This window comes from Morone saxatilis, unplaced genomic scaffold (assembly GCF_004916995.1).
Source record: "Morone saxatilis isolate NCDOM2014 unplaced genomic scaffold, NCSU_SB_2.0 Contig15, whole genome shotgun sequence".
NCBI lineage: Eukaryota > Metazoa > Chordata > Actinopteri > Moronidae > Morone > Morone saxatilis.
This window is the reverse complement of record NW_023339707.1, coordinates 8,190,254-8,212,705: the sequence shown is the minus strand read 5'-3', so window position 1 is coordinate 8,212,705 and position 22,452 is coordinate 8,190,254. Positions and strand designations below refer to the sequence as shown.

The 22,452-nt window shown below is 40.6% G+C and overlaps 1 protein-coding gene across 3 annotated transcripts in view; it reads right to left on the bottom strand.

Moving 5' to 3' along the window:
* The window catches only part of prkar2aa (protein kinase, cAMP-dependent, regulatory, type II, alpha A), a 46,490-nt gene that overhangs the window by 14,246 nt on the left and 9,792 nt on the right, over positions 1–22,452 (bottom strand). For all 3 annotated transcript variants that reach the window (XR_004796555.1, XM_035656672.1, XM_035656671.1), the window contains exon 3: positions 3,104–3,139. Coding sequence is in view for 2 of the 3 variants with exons in the window: in XM_035656672.1 (XP_035512565.1) it covers positions 3,104–3,139 (36 nt within the window). In the remaining variant the exon portion in view is untranslated. The remainder of the gene's footprint in view (positions 1–3,103; positions 3,140–22,452) is intronic.

Sequence of the window (22,452 nt, the reverse complement as noted above, 5' to 3'; positions counted from 1 at the left end):
CACACACACAGAGAGAGAGAGAATACAGGGAAAGGTAAGATGTTACACAAGCAGAGAGAAGGATATTGTATAACTCAAAATGAGGCGATGGCCTGCAGGAGGAGGAAGGAGAGGACATCACTACTGCAGGACGCAGAAGGAGCCCAGGAGTGAGGAAATGACACATGCACAGCGACATGTTTTACCACACTGGATGACAAACACTGACAAGGTCATTTCAAATTGTCACTTTGTATCTGTGCTTCGTCCAACTCGACAGAGACACACTCCACTTCTCACATGACATTTATCACAAAACGCATGGAAGTCGCTAAGTGTGTATGTGTGCAATCATGAGTACAACGTCTTATCTCTCAGCATTCATACCAATCATGTTTGGAGCAGTGTGACCTGTGAGTGTCAACGTGTTTACTCCTTTAGTTCAGCTTGATTCAGGTGAATACAATGGCCCAAGTAAAAAGCGGTTAGTGTGTGAGGCGCAGTACTCTGCCAAGCACAATGTGTTGGGCTAATTATGAGTGAGAACATTATCTCAATCGATGACAAGTTACAACCCCAAAGCACAAGGCGTTTATTAGTACAAAAACACAGATGTTAGCATAAATATTCAGCTTTGTGTGTTCGTCATTGGTATGAATGCCATTAAAAATCAGATAAGAGACAGTGCAGGCAGGTCCGTCATGCTTAGGTTAAGTTGCAGGAATCAGATTAGTTTCCTTTCCCTCATGCTGCCAAAATGTCTATCTATCCTTGGCCGGGTGACAGGATACCAAAACACTGGCCAAAAACATGCTTTCGTTTACAAGCCGTAGTTCACTTGTAAACGGGGCAGTGTGATCTAATGCAAATATGTAATGAAGTCATTATTCACACACTGTTTTTGGCCAAAGAAAATAAACTGTAGATGCGATTGCAGCCTTGTGTTTCTCATGTGAGAACACACCGATTCCTAAAGACGCTGATGCTGTCCCCTTTTCTGAATGTGGTGTACCTGTCGAGACGAGGAAAACAGATTCTTCCTCTGTCAATAACCATTCACCCTTCTGTTACCTTCTACTGACCCATCACAAGTTTAGCTAAAAACAACATCTGGATGACAAAAAAGGACCTAGACAGCATGTGACGTTGGTCTGATTTGGAATATTCTGTGTGGATACACATGACTCTACCCTGAAGAACTGGCAAAGTCACCAAATATGTATTTGTGATAATTGGAAAATAAATAACTGCACGTTAATAGTGAACTATTTGTGCAATATTAAAGATAATCATGTTACAATGCAACCTCTTGTTCATATGGGAAATAAGCTATATTATATAATGAATCAATGAACATGTTGATTTGATTGTTTTCTCAGTAGAACATTTATTTTTGGAAATGCTGAGAGAAGTTAAATGTTAAATAACGGAAACTTAAAACACCCTGCACATCTTGCTGCTGATGTAGAGGTGTACTTCAGCCTAGTTACTATTACTAGTTACCATTTAAAAAGTTCAGTTATTGTTGAGAATACTGTTTTAAAATCGGTTGTTAGTAAAAAATATGGTATTTTTCTAAACTGTAGGTAGTGGTGGTATATTGAAAGGGGTTTTTTAATATTTGCTGACCTCATTTACATATATGGTGGAGCAAAAAGTTTACAAACACCTTAGATTATAATGCAGTAATCCGGTACCACTACAATCTTTAAATAACAGTTATCTGCATGCCAACAATAATTAAAGATGATAAATAAAAAAATTGCCCAAAAAATGTAAATATCTCAAACGTTTTCGAAAGTTTAGCTTTAGGTGGAAAAGTTGGTGTATCGATAAAAGCTAAATATGACAAAGTGCAATAGAAATGACGTACATGAACAAACGAAACTTTGCATCTACTAAAGAGACAAAAAATTTAATCAGCGCAACAAACTGTTTATCTCGATGAACCAACTCCTAATAATCCCACAACGGCAGTCGGCAGAAGAATACATTAACATTTTCTTTTGCCAATTTCCTCTAAACATGGTTTAAATTTCTACTATATTTGGATGGAAACTTAGCTGCTGTCACATCTTGTCCTACGCATTTTAGCAATTATCTTTGGAATATCAGAAACACCAAACTATATGGGCCCAGGAATGCATGGGACGCCACACAAAGCATTCTTCCCTCTTTTGTTAAAAAATGTTACGGTGACAAAGGGATGGAGTTTCCCTTTAAGCTTTAATAAGTTCAAATGTCTCCCTGAGAAAACACCAAAGACAAAACAACCTGACTAACTAACTGACAAAGGACCTTTGAAGTAACATCTCTGGGAAACATGATGAGCATCACAGTGACGCTCGATCTTTGTTGTTGTATTAACACAACTTCTCTTCAGGGCTCAAAAAGGATCATTACGCCTTACACCACTACAAAGAAGATCTACTTGTACCACACAACATTATCGTCACTAACGAAACGTCAAACTACTTTGTGTACCGTCTTGTAACGACAAGGAACTCTATACAACTGGATGTTACAGCTACAAAAAAAGAAAAAGAAAAAAAGTTGACGACTTGCACAAATTAACACCACTCTACACCCAACCTGAACGGTGCTGCTGTATCGACAGCACGCTCAACAGTGACAGTAGGACAGCAGTAAAGATAAACATCGGCTGACACACCCAGAGCCTAATCAAAGTGCAGCGCTCTGTGACGGCTGACGACATTCAATTACTCATATGTAAACACTAGACGGGTACGACCAAGCGTGAGAAAACAAGAGCACCGTACGCGCCAGACCACAGACGCCAACCAGAGCGAGAGAGAGCAGACACAAAACCCAAAACACACCAGAGTGATGCTTTTCAACACTGTTGTACATGCATGACATATGCAAATGCACTTATTCTGAAAACAGTGCCTGAACAGTGTTTGACATCAATGACAGAGACTGACACAAATCAGCCAGTCCGACACTTGGCCTCGACATGCATGACACGCACAATAACGCACACACAAGCTGCCGGTGAGCCACTTAAGCGGTGATGTATGCAATGTTGTCCCTGGTGTGGATTACACTTAAGGGACATGACGTCAAACACACGCACACGCACACACACGCTCAGACATCGTACCTGACACTCTCCTGTTGAATCTGCTGGGTGGTGGAGCTGTGGAGAGAGAGAGAAAGAGAGGTGAAATTAACATCATTGTCTTTACATAATGACATTTAATACGATTTTGTGATTGCTTTGAAATCCTCATTACCATTATCTGCTCTGAACAGACGGTGTTCATAGCAATAACTGAAGTGAGAGAAGGGGATTTAGAAAAGGAAAAAGGGACGAAAAGACTGACAGTAAGTCAGTGTGACAGTCAGCATTGGAGAAAGAGAGAAAGACGCAGACAGTCAAACAGATAAGGGCAACAAGAGGTGAAGAGATAAAAAGTAAGACACGATCAGAAGATACAGGCGGATGTGAAGAAAAACAGAGCGAGAGACAGAGCGTAACCAGGAAAGAAGACGTGAGCTAAGAGATGAATTCAAAGTATTTTTAGTATTGCAAAGTTAATATTTTCTTCATACACATGAATGCTACTGTGAGTAGTGGCTACAGCCTCCAGCGGTATCATCACACACACCTTTTACAAATAGCAGGATAATTTTTTCATGACTGCAAATTGAAAACTAATAAAACAAAACCTGATCAAACTCAGCAGCAATAATCACACAAGGACTGCCTGAGGCCAAACCGATGTGAGAGGATTAACAAATAACTTAATAAGAGGCCTCACAGTTACATGAAGTGAAATATTCATAAAGAATCATGTATTAGAGAGAAAGGTCGAAAGGGTAATGACAGTTGTGTTCCAGCAGCTTCCATAATATATAATCAATTTGGCTGTCTGAACCAGCAACACATTTCTTTCCACAAATATTGACAGGAACCCCATCTTTATTTTTGAGGCCAGCGACGGCCGTGTTTCTGTGTTCATGACAAATGGACAAAGAGGTTCGCGGGTTGTTTACGTCTCGACTTGACAAGCAGACTGCCGATGTAGCAACGCGCTGTTTAGATGCACAGACACTTTTGGGACACTGTTAACGTTCCTGAGCAACGAGGACGGCACATCTGATGTCCGTCTGCTTTAAAATTCAGTATTCGAGGACTCACAACAGCAGGCGCCTGTCCAACTGAAGTGTTTCCCTTACGCAAAACACAGAACCAAGAGAGCTGTCGAGTGACTGACCCTGATCTCTGACACCCTTGCAGATCTCTGCCAGAGAGATTATTGGAATATACTGGGGAGAAATAGATCATAAAAGATTGTCAAATCCATTAAACCTCGCTGTAAAAGGCCCTACTGCAGGCTCTTTCAGACCTCGCATCTAGGTCTGACCCTGTAATTAAAGAATTCAATGTCTTTCCTAACAAAAGACCATAGCTGATCACACTGTTCAGCCTGTTCAGAAAGCAAACATTGTGCCAATCAATGTGTTTATATTCACATTAATACTCACGTATTATTCAAGATACTAATCTATTTAAGTGTTGGCCCACCAGAACACCACGTGCCTCTTTCACTAGGCCAGATGAGCGAGATGCAAATGTAACAGGTGAGAGACACTGATATTAGCCAGTAAAAATAGCACAGTCTAAATGTATTATGCTGTTATGAGAGTAATGGTTCTATCCAAATAATATTTAATAGAATAATAATCCTTGTATACAGAGGTGTTTGCAATCAGGACATTAAGCTGATTAACAGCCTAATCCAAATCCACTCCTCACAATAACACAAGTCTTAAAAATGTTTAATTACCAGCATAGCAGTGCAAACAAATGTAAGTGGTATATGCATTTGTATTGTTTAGATTAGTGGGTAACCAGTCTTACGCTGTTGAAAAGTGGCGTTTGCTCCACATGGCAGCAGCTCTACTTTTCAGGCTTTGCCCAACCAGCAGCCTCTTGCCTGCAGGCTTTCCATAGACACGGCTCCAGGCAGGGGCTGGGGAGACCCTGGGGCGAGGGGTCTTTGGCTGGTTTACAAGGGTAGTTTACTAGTGAATTACGACTAGTAAAAGGTAGTAGGCTCCATGTACTGTATGTAAAAGCACACATTGTAAATACGGAAATATCAGTTTTAATGTTTGTGTCAGCAATCCTTTCATGTTTCAGCAGTTTTATTCAATGGTTGTCATTCTGTGAACAATCTTTCCATGCAACATGTTGCCAGATGATACAGAACCCAGTTACCCAGTGTTTGTAACAACATCAAAGCAAATGTAGCAAAAACATCCTGTGCTGGGCAGAGGGTGCTTCCTGGAAATGTCTAAACAGCAGCAGTAATGGAGTTTAATTTGAGGTCACGATTTTAGTGCCGTGCACTTGACACTTGAGAGCATGGATGGGCAATATGGCCCCTAAAATAAACCGCATGTGAGCGTGTATGTACAGTATGTGTGGGTGTATGCCTGCATTCTGTGTGTATGGATTGTGGCCGTGTGCAGCATTTGAGGGCAGTATAGGGGCACTGTGACCTTGTGAAGGTGTAAATGTGCGTAACAGGGTGTCATAATTTACGCACACACAGAGGGTGAGGTCAGGGTCCTAAACACCTGCTTTGTAACACAGGGCTGTTACTAGCCAGCATGGACATTGCTCACTGCTGCCACACGCATACACACACGCACAGTGTGTGTCCATTGCTACCTTATTACCATCTTGTCAGAGCCCATTAGATCTAGACTGTGAAGACGGGAGCCTGGGGGAAACTCGCACACACACAGCACTTTCCCCCGGTCACCTGGGGAGATGGGCAGAGTTTAACACTCTACTCTCCGTGGAGATCATTCTTACTATCACTCAGCACAGATCAAGCAACAGGACACTGACAGTTGTGGCATGTGCAAGGGAATTCTTTTCAATAAAGGCTTGTCTCTCTTTTTTAGGAAATGAGCTGGTTGAAAGGGATTTTGGTTTTTATAACACATAGTAAAAGAGTGACTTCTGCATTTTGTAAACCTTCTGATAGTCTGTTTTTTTTATGGTGTGGCATGTCAGTTTTAACTTCACATATCATCCGACGACATTGCCCCTACAGATGCTTCTCATTCCTGCCTTGACCCGCATTTGTTACTAAGCCTTTAATGTTGTTTAGTACACAGGGTCACAATTTACAACAACGACAAGTGCCACATTGAGTTACCTAGGGCCTCGCCGGCGACATCCGCTGAGGACCACGCACTCCACCCAGAACTGAAAGTGCCAAACACCAAATAAAGTTGTCTTGGCAGATACTGATTTCCTTGCAGGCTACAGTACACTGACAGCCTGACCATTAAACAATCAAAACAAAGCAAAACCATGGCCATATTGAACAAGCTCCTATGAGATTGACATAAAAACATCATACGAGTACGGATACAAAAGACACTTTAATTTATTCTGAACAGCATCTTTTATTGAGTATAGCTTTTTTATTTACTATCTATATGATTAAACATCACCTGTTGCATGTTTACATAATGCGTTGGTATCTAATGGCCATATTTGTGTACTGACATTTATTCAATCTTCTAAGCAGCTTTCAAGATTGTTGAATTAGACCAGCTTCTAAGTGGGTTGCAGTGCTGCTGTCATTGGCTGAGCCATTATGACCCCCTTCTCCCCCTCAAACAAGTTTGTGGCCTTAAGACACTTCAACGGAAATCCTCATGTCTGTTTTTAAAAGAACCTGAGTGTTTAGCTCTCAGTACTTTACTTTTGAAGTTTAGTTTCTCTCCTGAGTCCCTGTTTTAGACGAGTTTATCACCAAATTTGGGAAGCTTAGTTCTGCTGTATTCCGCTGTTCCCGCTCTTCATTCAATCTTTCTTAACCACTGCTGCCCTCTCTGCCTTTAAAGACACACCTTTAAGCGTGTTCTCCTGTTGTAATGGAGATGCAAAAGATGTCATACCGAGTCAATAAGCCAGCACATGTGTATGATAAAGGGCTCACTGTATGTAACTAATGCAAGCCATGCTTTTTTTTTTTTTACAGATACAGAATGTACACAAACTGAAAAAGTATGAAGGTTCATGTTTCATGTATAGTGCCTTCACTCGATGTTTTTCACTAGTTTGCACTCTATGATGGAGGTCATTAATAAGTCAATCATTCGATTGAGGAAATAAAGCGTTATTAGTCTTCCCTCTTTTGAGCCAAGGATGTGACATGTGCATGTGATGAGTTGCATCAGAAAATAAAAGGAAAAGAAAATTCACAGTGGTAATGGATAGCAACTTATCCGAATCCAAAAAATACACGGCACTTTGCATGACTGTCTACTCACAGAAGCCTTCCTCTCTTTATATTACATTTATTATATTAGATACTAGATATTTGAACTCAGAACAGTCCAATGATCTGCAACATGTCTCATGAAAGAACTAGAGCTGAACTGAGAGCTGAACTGAGAGCTGAACTTCTAACTACTCAATTGATTTCTAAAGGATGTAAACAATCTCTAAACCATGTTTGGTTGTCTGCCAACAAGACTGGCAGACAACCCTACCAGCCACAGCCAAAATGGAGTATGAAATGAGTAGCAACTGAGTCCATTCTTTGACCTGTCTCCCTTAGTCTCTCTTTCACTTCGATCCCATTCAAGCATTTGTAGGGTATAGCCAACACTGTGGCAGTGCTAACAGACATTCTTGTGGTGATTACTATCACAATGTGACTGTTAAAAATACTATAAATAAACATCAAACAGATTTAAATTCTTAATCAGACTTCTTGTGCACAGAGGATCTTAGCCTCTTCTTTTCATTTGCGTCAATTCCAACCCTCTTTCTACAAAAGGAATATGGTGTAAGTAGTAGTAATACACTCCCATGAGTTCAACACTATTCTCAGTTTCTCGTGCTCCCTCCTTTTTGTCATTTATTGTATATCTCGCCCCCTCAGCTGTCTCAAAGGAACAGACCTTCCTCCTCCGTATTGTTTCCTAAGCTTCATGACTCCTTTTCTCTCCCTCCGTCTTCTGTTTTGCATCAGTCTGGTTCATCTCCTTAACCCCAAGACATTGGACTTGAGTTGTTGGGGATTGTAACAATGGCAGATAAAAAATAGTTTGTGGTGTATTGTCCGAGACATTTTCTAATTTAATGTTTTCAACATTAAGTTGAAACATCCAAATAGCAGTAATTAATAGATACTAGCGTCCTGCTCAATACTGGTGCATAGTAAGGTTGTTTACTCAACTTAACTGTTGTTTACTCATGTTCAGCTACAAAATGCTACTCATACTGGATTTTTTGGTTGACTTGTTGTTTACTTATGTAGAGACGTAACCAATATGTAGAGCCAATGTGCAATGAACAACAATGCCAAAGCAATGACTAGACTAGGCAACAATTACAGAAATACCTGTAATTTCTAATGACCAATGACAGTTTATGTCTTTGAATAAAGACTGAACTGAGGCTTCTTTCAAAATAGCAATCAAATCAGCTATTTTTATACTTTCCATGTGCTTTGTGGTACTCTACGCAAATGCCCAGCTGAGCCGTGTGTTGCCAAAATTATGACTGTTATGTCTGGTAAATTACATTTCATTTATAAATGTTTATGGCTACGCAAATGAGATTCAGTCAAGAGCCTGTGCTACCAGATTAGAGCTGTGGACCTGACCTTGACCTCCCTGTCCCTAGCACAGAAAGATAAATCAGAGTGTGGACAGATTTGATACAAGTTCAGCACAAAAAATAACATTTCAATGGGAAAGCAGAATCATATGTCTTAAAAGATATACAGCAACATCCTTTAACACCACTGAGCCTTCCATCCATTAATCATCACTTATCTATTCCTTGATGCTAATTCCCAAAGAGCCCAAACCTTTTTTCCTCTTTCACTGCTGAAACATGTTTTGACAGTATGTATTCTTTCATGTGAAGTTTTTTTCCCTGTGTGTATTCCATCAACCTTTCCCTTTAACAAAGATCATAGTACAAGGGTACTAGTCCTTCAGAACTAGGATGAAAATAGGTTAAAGCACAGACCATGAACCGAGACGTCCCTGGTGTGTGCAGCCGGATAGAGACCATAGTCAATTCCTATTTCTCTCTGTTCCCCCCCACTCCCTCATTTCCTGTCTCGCAAATAAAATGGGGGCCAGAAGAAAGGGAACATTCTGTTCAGTGTTATTAATTATCTATCTAAGCAGCTGATTTTTCACAAATATTAGCTAAAAACAATGGTTGCCTGAAAGGTAGAAAAATACATTCAACCATTTTTTATCTTTAGAAAATGGTGAACACCACCACAGTCCTTTAAAGAGGTTCATTCACAGAAATCACAATAAAGCCACATGGGAAAATAATGAGAATCATAATTTCAGCTACCTCTTTTTTACCTTTTTTCCACTTTTTTTTTATTTCCTTCAACACAATGCCCTTCCCCTCCAAAAGTCTATTATTTGCAACATAACCACCTACCAGGAGGACACATTCCAAACTGCTTAAAATGATTTGTTTTGATCCCAGTCAAACTCGTGAACAGGTCAGATCACTGCAGGTACCGCAGGAAAGAGGCACAAAGACCAACAAAAACTCATACACACAGACACACACAACTGAATATTACACATAGACTCAAACAAAGCAGGTCATGCATGGGGAAACTGATTTGCTGTGTTTCAGTGAAAAGGTGTAAAACCACTTATCTTCCTGCTAATTGTTATACTTGGTTCTAGTCAATATTTTCCTCTGTATGTACACTTGTAGATCATTGTTGGTGTTTGATGTTCGGCTCTTCTTATTTATACTCTATAGTGTTAGGTAACCTACATTACTGACATAGTTAAAGTATACAGTGGTTGTGGGGCTATTCTTGCTTTGGTTCTACATTTGTCCCGGTTTAGACTCAAGTTACCTCACAGGTTGTAGCTCTCTGTGCCTAAACACATACTGTAGTAGTCAGGTCAATCAGCGGAACACATTAGCCCCATGTTTGTGGGGAAATAAATAAAAGTCAAGAACACAGGGTAAACACTTTGAGTTTGTTTCCCTTGTGCGAGTTGTTTTGGGGGGCATTTTAAACCCAAAGCAAAAAGAAGCAAGCTAATAATAATGAAAATGAGTCACGTATCGTCTCCAACAGTCACGTAAGATAAAGTTTTGTCTGTCAAGAGCAGGTGGACATAAAACTAAAAAAAAAAAAGTGTGTGCACGTGCTGTAGTGTGTTTCGTTGTGTGGGTGCGTAAGTCTGAGTGTGCAATGTGTGAAGTGCTCTCCCTACAGTCATGTGGCTTGGGGGGGGGGGGGGCTGTATCAAGTGTACGCCTGAAGTTGCCTTGGCAACCTAACACAAAGAAGATCTCATCACCATAACAACTCTACCCCCTTCACCCTCCCTCCTTCCCGTTCTCGGCCGCCATCCACCCCCCTTCTCCTCTATCCAAGTGGCAGATCCCCCCCCTCCCGCTCTCTTTCCATCTCTCTCCATCCCTCCCTATACACCCACTCACTGCTATAACAGCATTAACAGATGGAGAGAAGAGAGAGATAGAGGGGGGACAGAAAAAGATAGAGAAGGGAGGACAGAGGGAGAACCAGAGGGGGAGGGGAAAAAAAGACAGACCAGAAGGGGTGACAGAGAGAGATCTATTGCAATGTGAAAAAAGTAATAGAAACGTGAGAAAAAGAAAGACAGAATAGCAAATGGCAATATGACAGCAGTGATGAGTAGTAAGCTAATGTAAATGCCTACTGAGGTAGAAAAAGAAAAGAGAGAGACACATTTAAAAAAAGGGAAAGAAAGATGGAGAGGAAGCCAATTAGCTAGAGATGTGTTATGTGTGTATATACAGTATACAGAAAGATACACAAAGGATAAAAGATAACTACAGTATGTGATAACTGGTGATTCAGAAAAACATGCAGAGAAACAATCACAAAGGAAGAGAGAGAGAGATAATCATTAAGGCAGGGAGAGAGAAAGCAAGAGAGAAAGCCCACTGAGTGAATGAGTGAATAAGTGAAGAACGGAAGAAATAAAGAAAAAGGGAGCAAGTCATCCGTCCCTTCCTGGTGTTTTCCATTGATTTCTCTTACAGTCATTCTCAGTGTGTGACTGTCTGTCTGCTTGGCCCGTCAATACATCAGCCAGTTAGCTGGAGGGGAGACCAAAGCATCAATGTGGCCACTCCGCCTCAGACACTTCAAATTTCAATATTTTACCGTTTCCCTTTTTCAAAAATGGCTACAGAGTGGTTAGAAGATGGATGAGACGGACGGGAACAGACGAAGAAAAACACATGGCAAAAACAGATCCGGTGACACAGTTGGTAAGGATTAAATGAACCCTAACCTAAACTGCGGAAGCAACGTCTGGCTTTCAAGGGGGACAGTTAAAGGAAAATAGGCGACATAAACTAAGTTCGGACAGGTCTGTTATTTGTCCGCCCACCTGTTGCTGCTCACACCTCCTTGTTTCCCTCTTACCACTCTGCTTCCTGGAATAGAAACAGTAAAAAAGACAAGTCTGTCCATTACATTAGGCACTTTGGCAGTGAGTCAACCACCATTTGGAGCCTTTAATCTATTCAACAGAATGAATTTGGCAGAATAAAATAGTGACAGGGGCTGGATCATGTTTGGGGATGGGTGTGCTATTGGCAGTTTTTCAGCTCATCACTGAAAATAGTCATGTAGACTATGAATGGTGCACTTCTATTCATTTGTTCCATTAAATGTAGAAGATTAAGCTGTTTGACTTCCCAATTAAAAAAAGTTCAATACACAAATACACACACAGTTGCGAGAATAATTCCTTTTAGACGGCAAATATCATAAACACAAGCCTGTGAGAAGTGGAGGCACTCTCCCGTTGCTTCAGCAGCTGACTCAGTGACATTTCTGCCACCTAAATGGCCAATTTGTGTCCATTTGCAGCATCAGGGGCCAGCTGACAAGTTCTCCAGTCATTTATTGTTCTTCTAGTCCAGGGCACAGTGGCATCTTTTATTTACTCATGGAGATGATGAGATTTACTTGACTTACTGAGTTTTTGCCTGCAAAAATTGTACTTTTATACCTGTGACTTTTTGCATAGCAAATATAAGATAAATGTTGCCCCATGGAATAGCTCAACAGGTTGCCCAACAATCTATTCATTTCAGGCACTTTGCTGCTGGTGGGATGAAGCAAACAATTTACAAGTATTCCTTTTTATCCTTTTAACTTGGATTTCTCGTGTGATGTTTAACAATTCAAAGACTAAATGATAAATGAAACTGCAGTAACACAGTCACCTATCTTCTGTTATCTCTCTCACTTCCTCCACCTATTCCTCTTTCCCTCCCCTCACCTACAGTATCTCCCCATGCACCCTCCTACAATTCTCTTCCTCAGCACGCCCCGCCTCTTTTCCTCCTTTCCTCTCAGCCTCTCTCCCAATCCCCCACTCTCTCCTCCACCTCCTCTCAAGGCCTGATTGATAGCAGCAGGGTCAAATGTGGAGCAGGGAGCTTCCCTCACGTGGTGCCTCTCCTCCAGAGCTAGCAGTCTCAGACGTCACTGTCAACCTCTGCTGGCATGCATTAACGCAAACGTACGCACAGGCACACACACAGCGGCTTAATTACATAAGGCTGGCAGAGACCAATATATACAGTACATGTGCACAACCTCTGACACGCACACAAACACAGGAGATGGGAGACACACAACTGGTAAGTTAGAAAAGCAGACTCAATAAAGCACATCATCGGCTCCAGTCTCCTACTGCACACCCACGTACACACAGAAACCCCTCCAGAATCACGCCTTCAAAGCACGCACATGCAGCTTTACAGAGGCAAGAGGATCTGGAGGCATTGTTTCCTCCATTATATCAAACAGTGGCTGACTGATGTAAACATGATCAACAAAAATAAGATAATTATCATTATTTATTGAAATGATCAGCTGCCATTACTTTCAGACGCTCTCCAATAGCTTGCGTTGCCAGCAATCTGAGCAGTACCTTGCCTTCTCCTAACTTTGGGCCACTGCTTTTTGATCATGATCTGTTATCAATATAGTCTTTCATCTTTGAAGTCTCTCTCCTCATTCTTTCCTGTTTCATCTTTCCACAAGACCCAAGCCAAAAGGAACAAACATAAATCCTATCCCTGCATGTCCTCCTCCCCAGAGAAGATATATGTAGTCAGGCTCTATGTCAGCAGTCAATGCGTGCTGAAGTGCTGACCTAAGCAACATTACCTCCAAGCTCTACAGCTTACACTACAGAACCAAGTTAATGGTGGAACTGCAATCGAAAAACACAATGTCTGCAATACATTGCAAGTTATACAAATTTGCACACAATTGTAGATGCTGGCTGCGAATGTGCTGTGTATGTAGGGAGACGCATACTAAAGAGCAGAGGCACAGACAGCAGACGAGGTACACAAATACACACACAACCTGATTCAATACAATACAAACACCACCACAATCTACTTTAAACGACACTGTGCACCCCGAACTTCAGACTGAATGCAGGTATGGGGAACGTGGACAAGAAATAGTAAAATGATCTCACCAAAAGTGAATGATTGGAAAAGAAACCTCCAAAGTGCATCTCTAAATGTTGTTCTTATATAATGCTGATATTGCATACGTATGTGGCTCATCATTTTCAGTTTAAGATAATTAATTAAATAATCACTGAAATATACATGTTTTTAAAAAGGAGCAGATCAGATTTCAGATGAAATGGATTTTCACTCTATTGTCCCTAGTGAAGGAATTAGGCTAGTTTGGGCATCATTTAGATACGTTTCTATTTTGCAAAAATAATTTTTTTTCAAAAAAAAAAAACAAACAAACAAATAACATCCAATGTCTTGAAAAGACAAAAGAAGAAAAGTTTCCATTGTCAAACCATACAATAAATATTTTACATGGGATTGTAAATCACCCTGACAGATCAGTTCTGAAGCCATCAGCTAAACAATTTAAGTACTACTACAGTAATGTTAAGATAGAGACACAATTTCACACGTCTGAAGCAGCTGGTATCCAAAGAGAGGAAGCAGACAGTAGATAATAAACATTAAGACAATAACAACATCTTTTGTGTCATTACAGGTAAAATATGTAGTGCAACGCAGGTTTCAGGGCTGCTGATAGATCACGTCTGCTGACTGTGATGTGTCATACCAGAGCCAAATTATGAGTGTGAAACAACAACAACAACAACAACAACAACAACAACAACAACAACAACAATTTGCCTTCAGCAAATTGGAGCCAATATTTTGAGTGGCACACACTCAAAATACTGAATATTAAGCTGTATTTTGAACATCAATAGGATTATGTTTTGTGGTGGAATTCTCCTTTATTACAATCACAAGAAGCTAATATGTTTCATCTGTAATGGCGGTTTCCTGCCGGCAGCTTTTTGTATCATATGAGAGTCAGCTGGGAAAATAGATGACATATCATTGGAGCTGACTGTTAAGAAATAATACATTGTAATGTGGGTGGCAGTAGAACAGGGGTTGCAGACAGCAAGTGTCAGACCTTATTCTAACCAGTTCTAACAAGCAGGGAATGTAATGGCAAGTAACTTTGAGACAGCTTAGAGTAAGGCACTAAGTTGAGTGGAGCTCCTTGAAGGACTGTGGTTATACTGCGTAGCTGGTTGGAGCTGATCGGCTACTAATTTCCAAAATACTGTAGCTTCAAATCTGGTTTGGTTTGATAGCTGGAGGACTACATAAGAAAGCAAAATAAGCAAATGGTTCTGTTTGTATGGTGACAAAACACCAATAAATCAGGGCTGAAATTTGACAGAAAACATTTCAGTAGCACAGAAGCAAAAATGGGAAAGAATATATAATGACACCCATTTCTGTTTAACAGGATGAACTGGTAAAGTAGTAGAGCATTATTAGGTTTTACTTTACACTCTCTGCACAATCAGTTAAATTAATAGGAGTGGAGATCTATCACTCTCTCACTGTGGCACATACATGCAGACACATGTAGCTGAACATGTAAGCAAAAGCCAAGCAGGATATCTGGAGCATAAACATGAGGAGCACATACGGTACATATGAGTTCAATTACCAAGCCCGTACCAATCCACGGTTTCTCAGCTCTGTGATTTATGGTAGTGAGAACTTGTTTGAAAGTTGAATTTATTACACAGAAGTTCTAAACAAACAGAGATATGAGGCTACAAGATATTAGCAACATTGGGGAAGGGAAATATATATGAATGTACAAATGTACACACACATACATAAATAATATCTGCACTTCACATATACCAAAATCGGCAAACATAAACAAAGGTATGCCCACAAAACATACACACTTGAGGTTTCCTATGTGACAGATGTACACTCAGGGTCCATTACATTATATTATTATTAGAAATAATCATTTCTCTCAGTAATGGAACACTTTTTTGTCCATTATTCCACACAGTCTTGGTTTTTCTTCTCCTCCATCACCCTGTCTCCTCCTAGTCGAACATTTTTACGACACAAAAACACTTCCATATTTTTATCTTACTCCTTTTTTTTGGTTTTATGTTTGCTGTAACCTTTGTGCATCTTTTCTGTCTCATTATTTCTCCACTGTCAGTCTATACCTTCCTCTTCCTATGTCATCAAGCTTCCACCATTATTCTCACGCTCTGCTCTTTCAGTCCCCGTTTCCCACCATGCAATTCCCTTCTCACTCTCTTTACCTTTCCCATTATTTAACTCTGTCCATTTCCCTCCCACACTGTCTCTTGTTCTCTCTCTTTCTCTCTCACACATTCTTTCTCTCCCCTTGCCCCATATCTGACTCGCTCCCTTTCCTAGTTTCTCTCTCTCTCTCTCCCCCCATCTACTGGGCTCTCAGAGGGCTTAAGCCCATAAAAGGAAGTAGCCATGTCCTGCTTTAGCTGCACTGGTGTTAACCCTTTCCCAGCATCACCTGGTTTTCTGATGCACCTCAACCCCTTTAAGCCTGAATTGACCTGACAACCTTTTTCTACTTCACTGTCTAAGCTTCAGCATGTCACAAACAGAGGATGACATATACAGCAGAAATTAGACAGAAGTAATACTATGATCAAAGCATCTGCAGCAACCCAACTTCCCCAATAACTCACCAATAACTGTATGAGCTGTTAGCTTCGTTTTGACTATGAGGAACCAGACTTTGGTTTTGTCCGTTCTGGGCTACTATAGAAACATGACAGTTAAACATGGCAGACTCTGTTAAAGAGGACCTGCACCCTCTGTAGATAAAGACGTCTGATTATAAAGGTAACAAAAACACAACAATTCTTATTTTCAAGTGATTATACACAAATGAAAACACACCCATAAATATATTATTCAATGATTTCTGCCTGTAGATCCTACTACATGTTTCCCACTGGACCTTTAAAGGATAATTACCAAACTAAGGGAAGGGAAGACAATCAACTTTTCTGTGGTTTATCATCAACTGATGAATTTACCTTGCCTTTAATACATGTAGTACATGGTTTACCGTGTGGCCCAAGCACATAACAACCTCACACAGAAATATGACTAAGCATTATACATACTATGGTTAACTCAAAAGATGGACAAGCAATTCAGGTTCACTAAATAAATGATGCTTACTTCAATTACGCCCTTTGCGAATAGCATAATCTGATTAAGGTGTTTACATCAGTACTAAGTTATTACACTTTTCAATACATAAATTCCGCAGGTTATACAGCCCACACATTATCAGCCCAGCGGCTACCGATTTATGCTTTGGTAGCAGCAGTAATGGCAGTACAGACATGCATATGCCCTTTAGCAGAAGCTTTTTCAAAGTATCTTAGAGCACCATGAGAAAGTGCTTATTTAGTGCTCGTGGAAATCTCCCCCCCCCATGACCCTGGTTGTGTTAACACTACGCTTTTCCCATTAAGTCACAGAGACCACCAGTAGTTTCAGTTAAAGAAGCAGAAGTGACTGTTTTACAAATACCGTGTGTGTGATATTGTTCAATTACTGAACACATCAAACAAATAAGCTATGCTGCATTGAAGCAAGACAAAAGAGCTTTCAGTGTCAACTTAATTCTCTAGTGGTTACTTACCCCATTAATTCCTGACTTGACTGTTCCACTGTCCTACAGAGGGCATGCTGCTCTAACAGCGAACCCAGTAAGGTCACAGTTCATTGAGGGCTGCAGATCTTAAGGTCTGTTCAGAAGAGCATTGAAAGACTACAGAATTTCACTGTCTTTGGATAAAACAGGCTCATGACAAAAACTGCAGTAATGTAGAATTTCTGTTTTGTTTTGTATGCTTGACGTACAGTTCTGATGCCAGTCCCAAAAAAATTATAGAATAATATAATTTAATAATTCATTAATTCATTAATGTATAATTATGACTTGGTGGAGGAAAAACTATACAGCTGTATACTAACTCTCTGATTATTCCTGTGTGCTATAATTTCTGAAAGAGTGAAACAAGGCATTTAATCAGAACTGATGCACCCTGCAACTGTAGCAGCTATGACCTACGACTATGGGAGAGACCAATCTACAGTAAATAACGGACTGTAGATTGTTTATGGCTTGTTTTTCCCCACACTTCTTTTCTCAGGGAGCAGCAGTGAGCAGTTTGGAACACAGAAGAGAACCAGCAGGCACTGGTCATCAGTGATCATTGCTTCAGGCTTACGTCAAAACTGGTGCACAGTGTAAGGTGAACTTGAATATGGAGCTATACTGTCAAACTGAAAATATCCCAAATGTCCATCTTTGCTTAGGTTCACCAAGTCCACCATGTTATCAGTGACAGCTGGTAGGCTCATGAACCTGCAGGACCTGAGGAATGTTACCAGCCACCTGTAGAATGTGACACAGCAGAATGTGGAAGAAAGGAATCTTTTCTTCTGAGCTTATCTGACACTGAGTTTATGAAACTAGGTGCTGTAGGTTTTCTGCAACATTTTCAGTGTCAGACCCAACAAATCATTTCTCTCTCTACCCAAAGAGCTTGTTTCATCCAAACATACTGCCTCTTTTGCCATGTAATTATTTTAGGGTCCTGACACAGTTTAACACATTAAGACCGGATGCAACATTTGCGTGTATATGAGATGAGACCCTGGAGACATTTCATGGACCAGTAGCCTGGGATGTAGCAAATCCTGTGTGGCAACGGCAAACTGAAAGACATTAATTACAATGACTCAGGCCAAAATATGTGGGGCTCCACTGACAAGGACAGCAATGTTTCATATCCCCAGGATGAGGCTCAATATATTCACATTGCTTCCCTGGGTTAAAGATTTTACAAACACACAGGCTACAAACTGAATGACATTAAGTACATCACAATATCAGCATTCAGTCCTGTGTGGTGGTAAAAACGTAAAACTGCAGAATAACATTAGCGGCCAGCCTGCGGGTAGGAGAGCACAACACGCTGCCATCAAACCACTGGGGTGTAACGTAAACAAGGCCAATCTGGTCTGCCATTACGTGACCATTTACAGTCACAAAAGAACTCCAAACGTCCACATTCTCAAGCCCGTGTTTAGAGTTAGGTCATTAAATGCAATACTATTTGACTTAGGGTTTGTGAGCACTACTTGCTGCACATGGAAACTAAGAATGCACACTTGTATGCTTACTTTAAATCTGCCTGCAGCCATAAAAGACGAAACAGTAACCCTTTGCCCGGTACTTCAGTCCGGTCAGCAGGTCAAACTTTGTGTGTGTCATGTTAATTAGGTTTCAAGTAACTAGACTAGTGCAGGAAGATGAAGCAGTTTATACAATATACAACTATAAATATACAAAAAAGTCAGTTTATGCTGTTCTTCTTTTGCTGTTTTCATCTCTCTCTCTCTCTCTCTTTCACATTCAATGAGAACCTAATCCTCACTGACGGGCAGTAAACGGTGCAGCTGCCCTTTAAGAAGATAAATAATAAGAGGGTTACACAAACAGACATTATCAGAACTGCAATACAAAGACGGCGATATGAAAGTCTGTCATATCAAGGCTATGCAAATATACTGATAAAGATACTTGTTAAAGAGCAGGGTGGGCTGTGAACTACTAGTGACCTCCCAACTTTCTTTATCTGAATAATGATTAAGCGAGGCCACTGCCCATCACTGTCACTTCCAGCAGCGATTGGCTGAGAATAGTTTCAATGTCAGTGGTTTCTACGGTGACCAATGACCATGGCTGTGCCAGTTTAGGGCACTATGTTAAACCCACAGTCGTCTTTAAAAGCTAGGTTCTTTAGCCATTTCACTGGCTGGTAAATAGTGGAAACTGCTGGTGGGTTTTTGGGATCCATCATCAACTGCAAGAAAAGACCGCCGCTCTGCCTAATCTAACCCACATTATCTGACATTCAATGAGAAGAAGTGGAACCAAGGAAACATTTTCATGTTAGTATGTATTTAGCATGACATCTCAAACAAATTAAAGACACATTTTTATAACATTTGGTGGAAAAAAATAGGCCATATTGTAGGCCATATAAGGATCCAGATCCATTTGGCATAAACCATGTGTACTAGTTGCAGTGTTTTACAGCAATTTTAATCTATTTTTTTTTCATGTGTGCTCGACTATTCAGTCAACGAGGTAACATGATGTCTGAGGCAGGGTGTGACACAACCACCAGCGACATGCTGGTCTTTGTCTGTTCAGCTGTCTGCTCTAACAGCCAATTTGGCAGGAAACCAACCATCATCCCTTTTCTAAAACGCGTATGAGATGGGGCTTGGATGCGCTTTTGTTTTGCAACACAGTCACAGGTCAAAGTTCATTTATTGCCCTGGTCTATGGTTACTCTTGACAGGTGACGTCAAAAAGTGCAACGAATGAATCACCATTCCCCAAGTATGAGACCTACATCTAAACATATTGCAGACATGAAATCCCATGAAATCCCATTAAATCCAAAATGTTTAGACTTTTTAAAGATGGAGTCATTTTCCAGAAATCTTTTTTTAAAGATACAAGCTAAATTAATTTTGATTTTAACTGCACAGACCTGCGACCTACCAGCACCTGCCTGCTGTTGGCTGTGCATGGGAAGTTCACTTTTATAAAGAGTCTGTCACATACCACACCAGAACCAGGCCATTGTCACCTTCATGCAATCCATCTCTCCATCCTGGGATTCAGTCTGCTTCACAAGGCTGGGTTTCTAGAAATCTCTAAGCTAAAGTACTTAATTGGAAATAATCAATTACATTTTTTCCTTCACACATAAATCCAATGCAAAGTCATGTTTTGCTGTGCAGACACTTGAGGGACACAGTGATAACCCCGGTTGGTTGGAGTTACTGGCTGGCTGATTCATTTTCAGTGCCTGCAAGTTTGACAAACCTCCAACCAACCTATCCACCCGGGGCGCGTCTCCTCACCTGTCTGTCTGCCTGCATGTCTCTCGTTCACTCTTTGAAGTAAACGAGTGGGTATCCGAGCATGTTAGGAAAGATTCCAAAAATTAACAGCCACTTTTCACAGTTTACAAGACAAACATAGTTTTTGGAATACCTCTTGACAATATCTAGATCCTGTCTGCCAAAGTGGCTCAAAGGCTAGACAAAACCAGCCGTCAAAGTCAAAATTAACAGCGTTTGGCTAGTATTTCATGTTGGCTCTAACCCCATAGTTTCTCTCTCATTCAGTCTCTTCTCATTCATGTTTTTCTTCTTTTTCTACACGTCTCCCCCCCGTTAAATCTCTCTTTCTTACCGTGCCAAAGACAGTTCTGCTAAACCGCCCTTATAACCCCTTCTCTCTCTCTCTCTCTCTCTCTCTCTCTAAGCCATCTTGTCTAATGAGATTGGACCTGTACACCGAGACCGACACATGCAGAGCGAGGGACATGGGGATTGAGAGGAGGAGAGAGTAGGTTCAGAGGAAACAGTATAAGAGAGTGATCCCTGACATATGACAACAGACTGAAAGACAGATTAAATACAAAGACATGGTTGTCAATGCTTTGGAACGGTTGAGATCTAAACATGTCTGAAGGCTGAATTGGGGAAAAAAAGAACTGTGAAAGAGAAAGACAGATCATGTTTTGTCTTTCTGTCACTCATGACCCATGCAACCAACCCCACAATGGAGGACAAATTGAACGCGTTACGGGGACCTTTCTTCACAAGCTTTTCTAGTGCAAGTGTCGGGTCGAAAAATGGTTTAAAAAATAAATAAATAAAAAGAATGCTAGGTAACCCACGAGTCCCGAAACCTTGGCCAATTCACTCTTATCTCCCATTGCTAGGTTGGGAAACGCTGACAAATAAGAACTGTGGGTGGCAAGTTTATCTACTCCTAGAGCCATGATGTTGAGTAAGCAACCACTGTTTAATTTAAAAAGATCTGGTGGCTTGATAAAGCAGGATATAGCGCTGATAAATGTAAATCCAATCACTGACTATATTTACACTGCCTGCAATGATTTAACTATTTATCTTATTCCAAATAGACCTATTTGGAAGCTGTATGGTTTTCTTAAAGAACTATTCCATTCATATTCATAGCCTGATAAATGAAGCCACCATCTCCACATTACATTACATTACAACATCTCAGTTTCCCTCCAGTATTAAGCTTCAAACTTATGTTGCAATCACTTTTTTTCTACTGTGGTTTACCCTTCATGCAAATTATGCAAAACCACTGCTCCAAGCTGTTTTTTAAAAAACAGCATATACATGAGTAGATTCATCTGGGAGCCCGAGTTTAAAGATGGTTGCCCCAAGAAACGACACAGCTCTTGGAAAATGGCCTCACAGGAAGAATGTTTGTAGAGAATTAAATAATGGTAGAGTGCTTGTAAATGACAAAACAATGGAAGATATATGGAGGGATGTGTGTTCTCGCAAGGGGACAACTCTGGCATGCATTGTAAAACAGTTAGACTGCCGGATGTGTGGCTAAATGCTGTGAAACCGCAAACACAGAATATTTCCTTACTTGGGCTTATGTGTTACCCTAAGAGGGTTAATATTACAATATTATTGTGGCTGGTGGATGTGAAATCAAAACAAATAACTCGATGCCATTTGTAAAAAAGGATAGTTTAGAGAAAAAAAGAAATGTGTTTGCTTGTCAGGAATGAGTGAGGATCTTAAACTCTCTTCTCAAGTCCCCGTTACATCCTAATGTGGAGCCCGTCACAACACTGATCGCCTGTGGACTGATTCCCACATCCTCTGTAATTTGACCACTTTCAACCCAGCTCCTCCTCCTCCTCCTCCTCCTCAGTCTTATTGTTTTGTGTTTCTTCTAATTGATTCCCTCCATGTGTACATCTCCCTCCCTAACTTTTTTCCTATCCCATGCCCTTCTCTCTTCAACCCCAGTGTACTCCCACGTCCCTCCTGAGGGAAGCACCAACACATGGGAGTTACTTCCAGTACCAGTATTGTCACAGTATTATTTCAGCCCATTGTGAGGCAATATC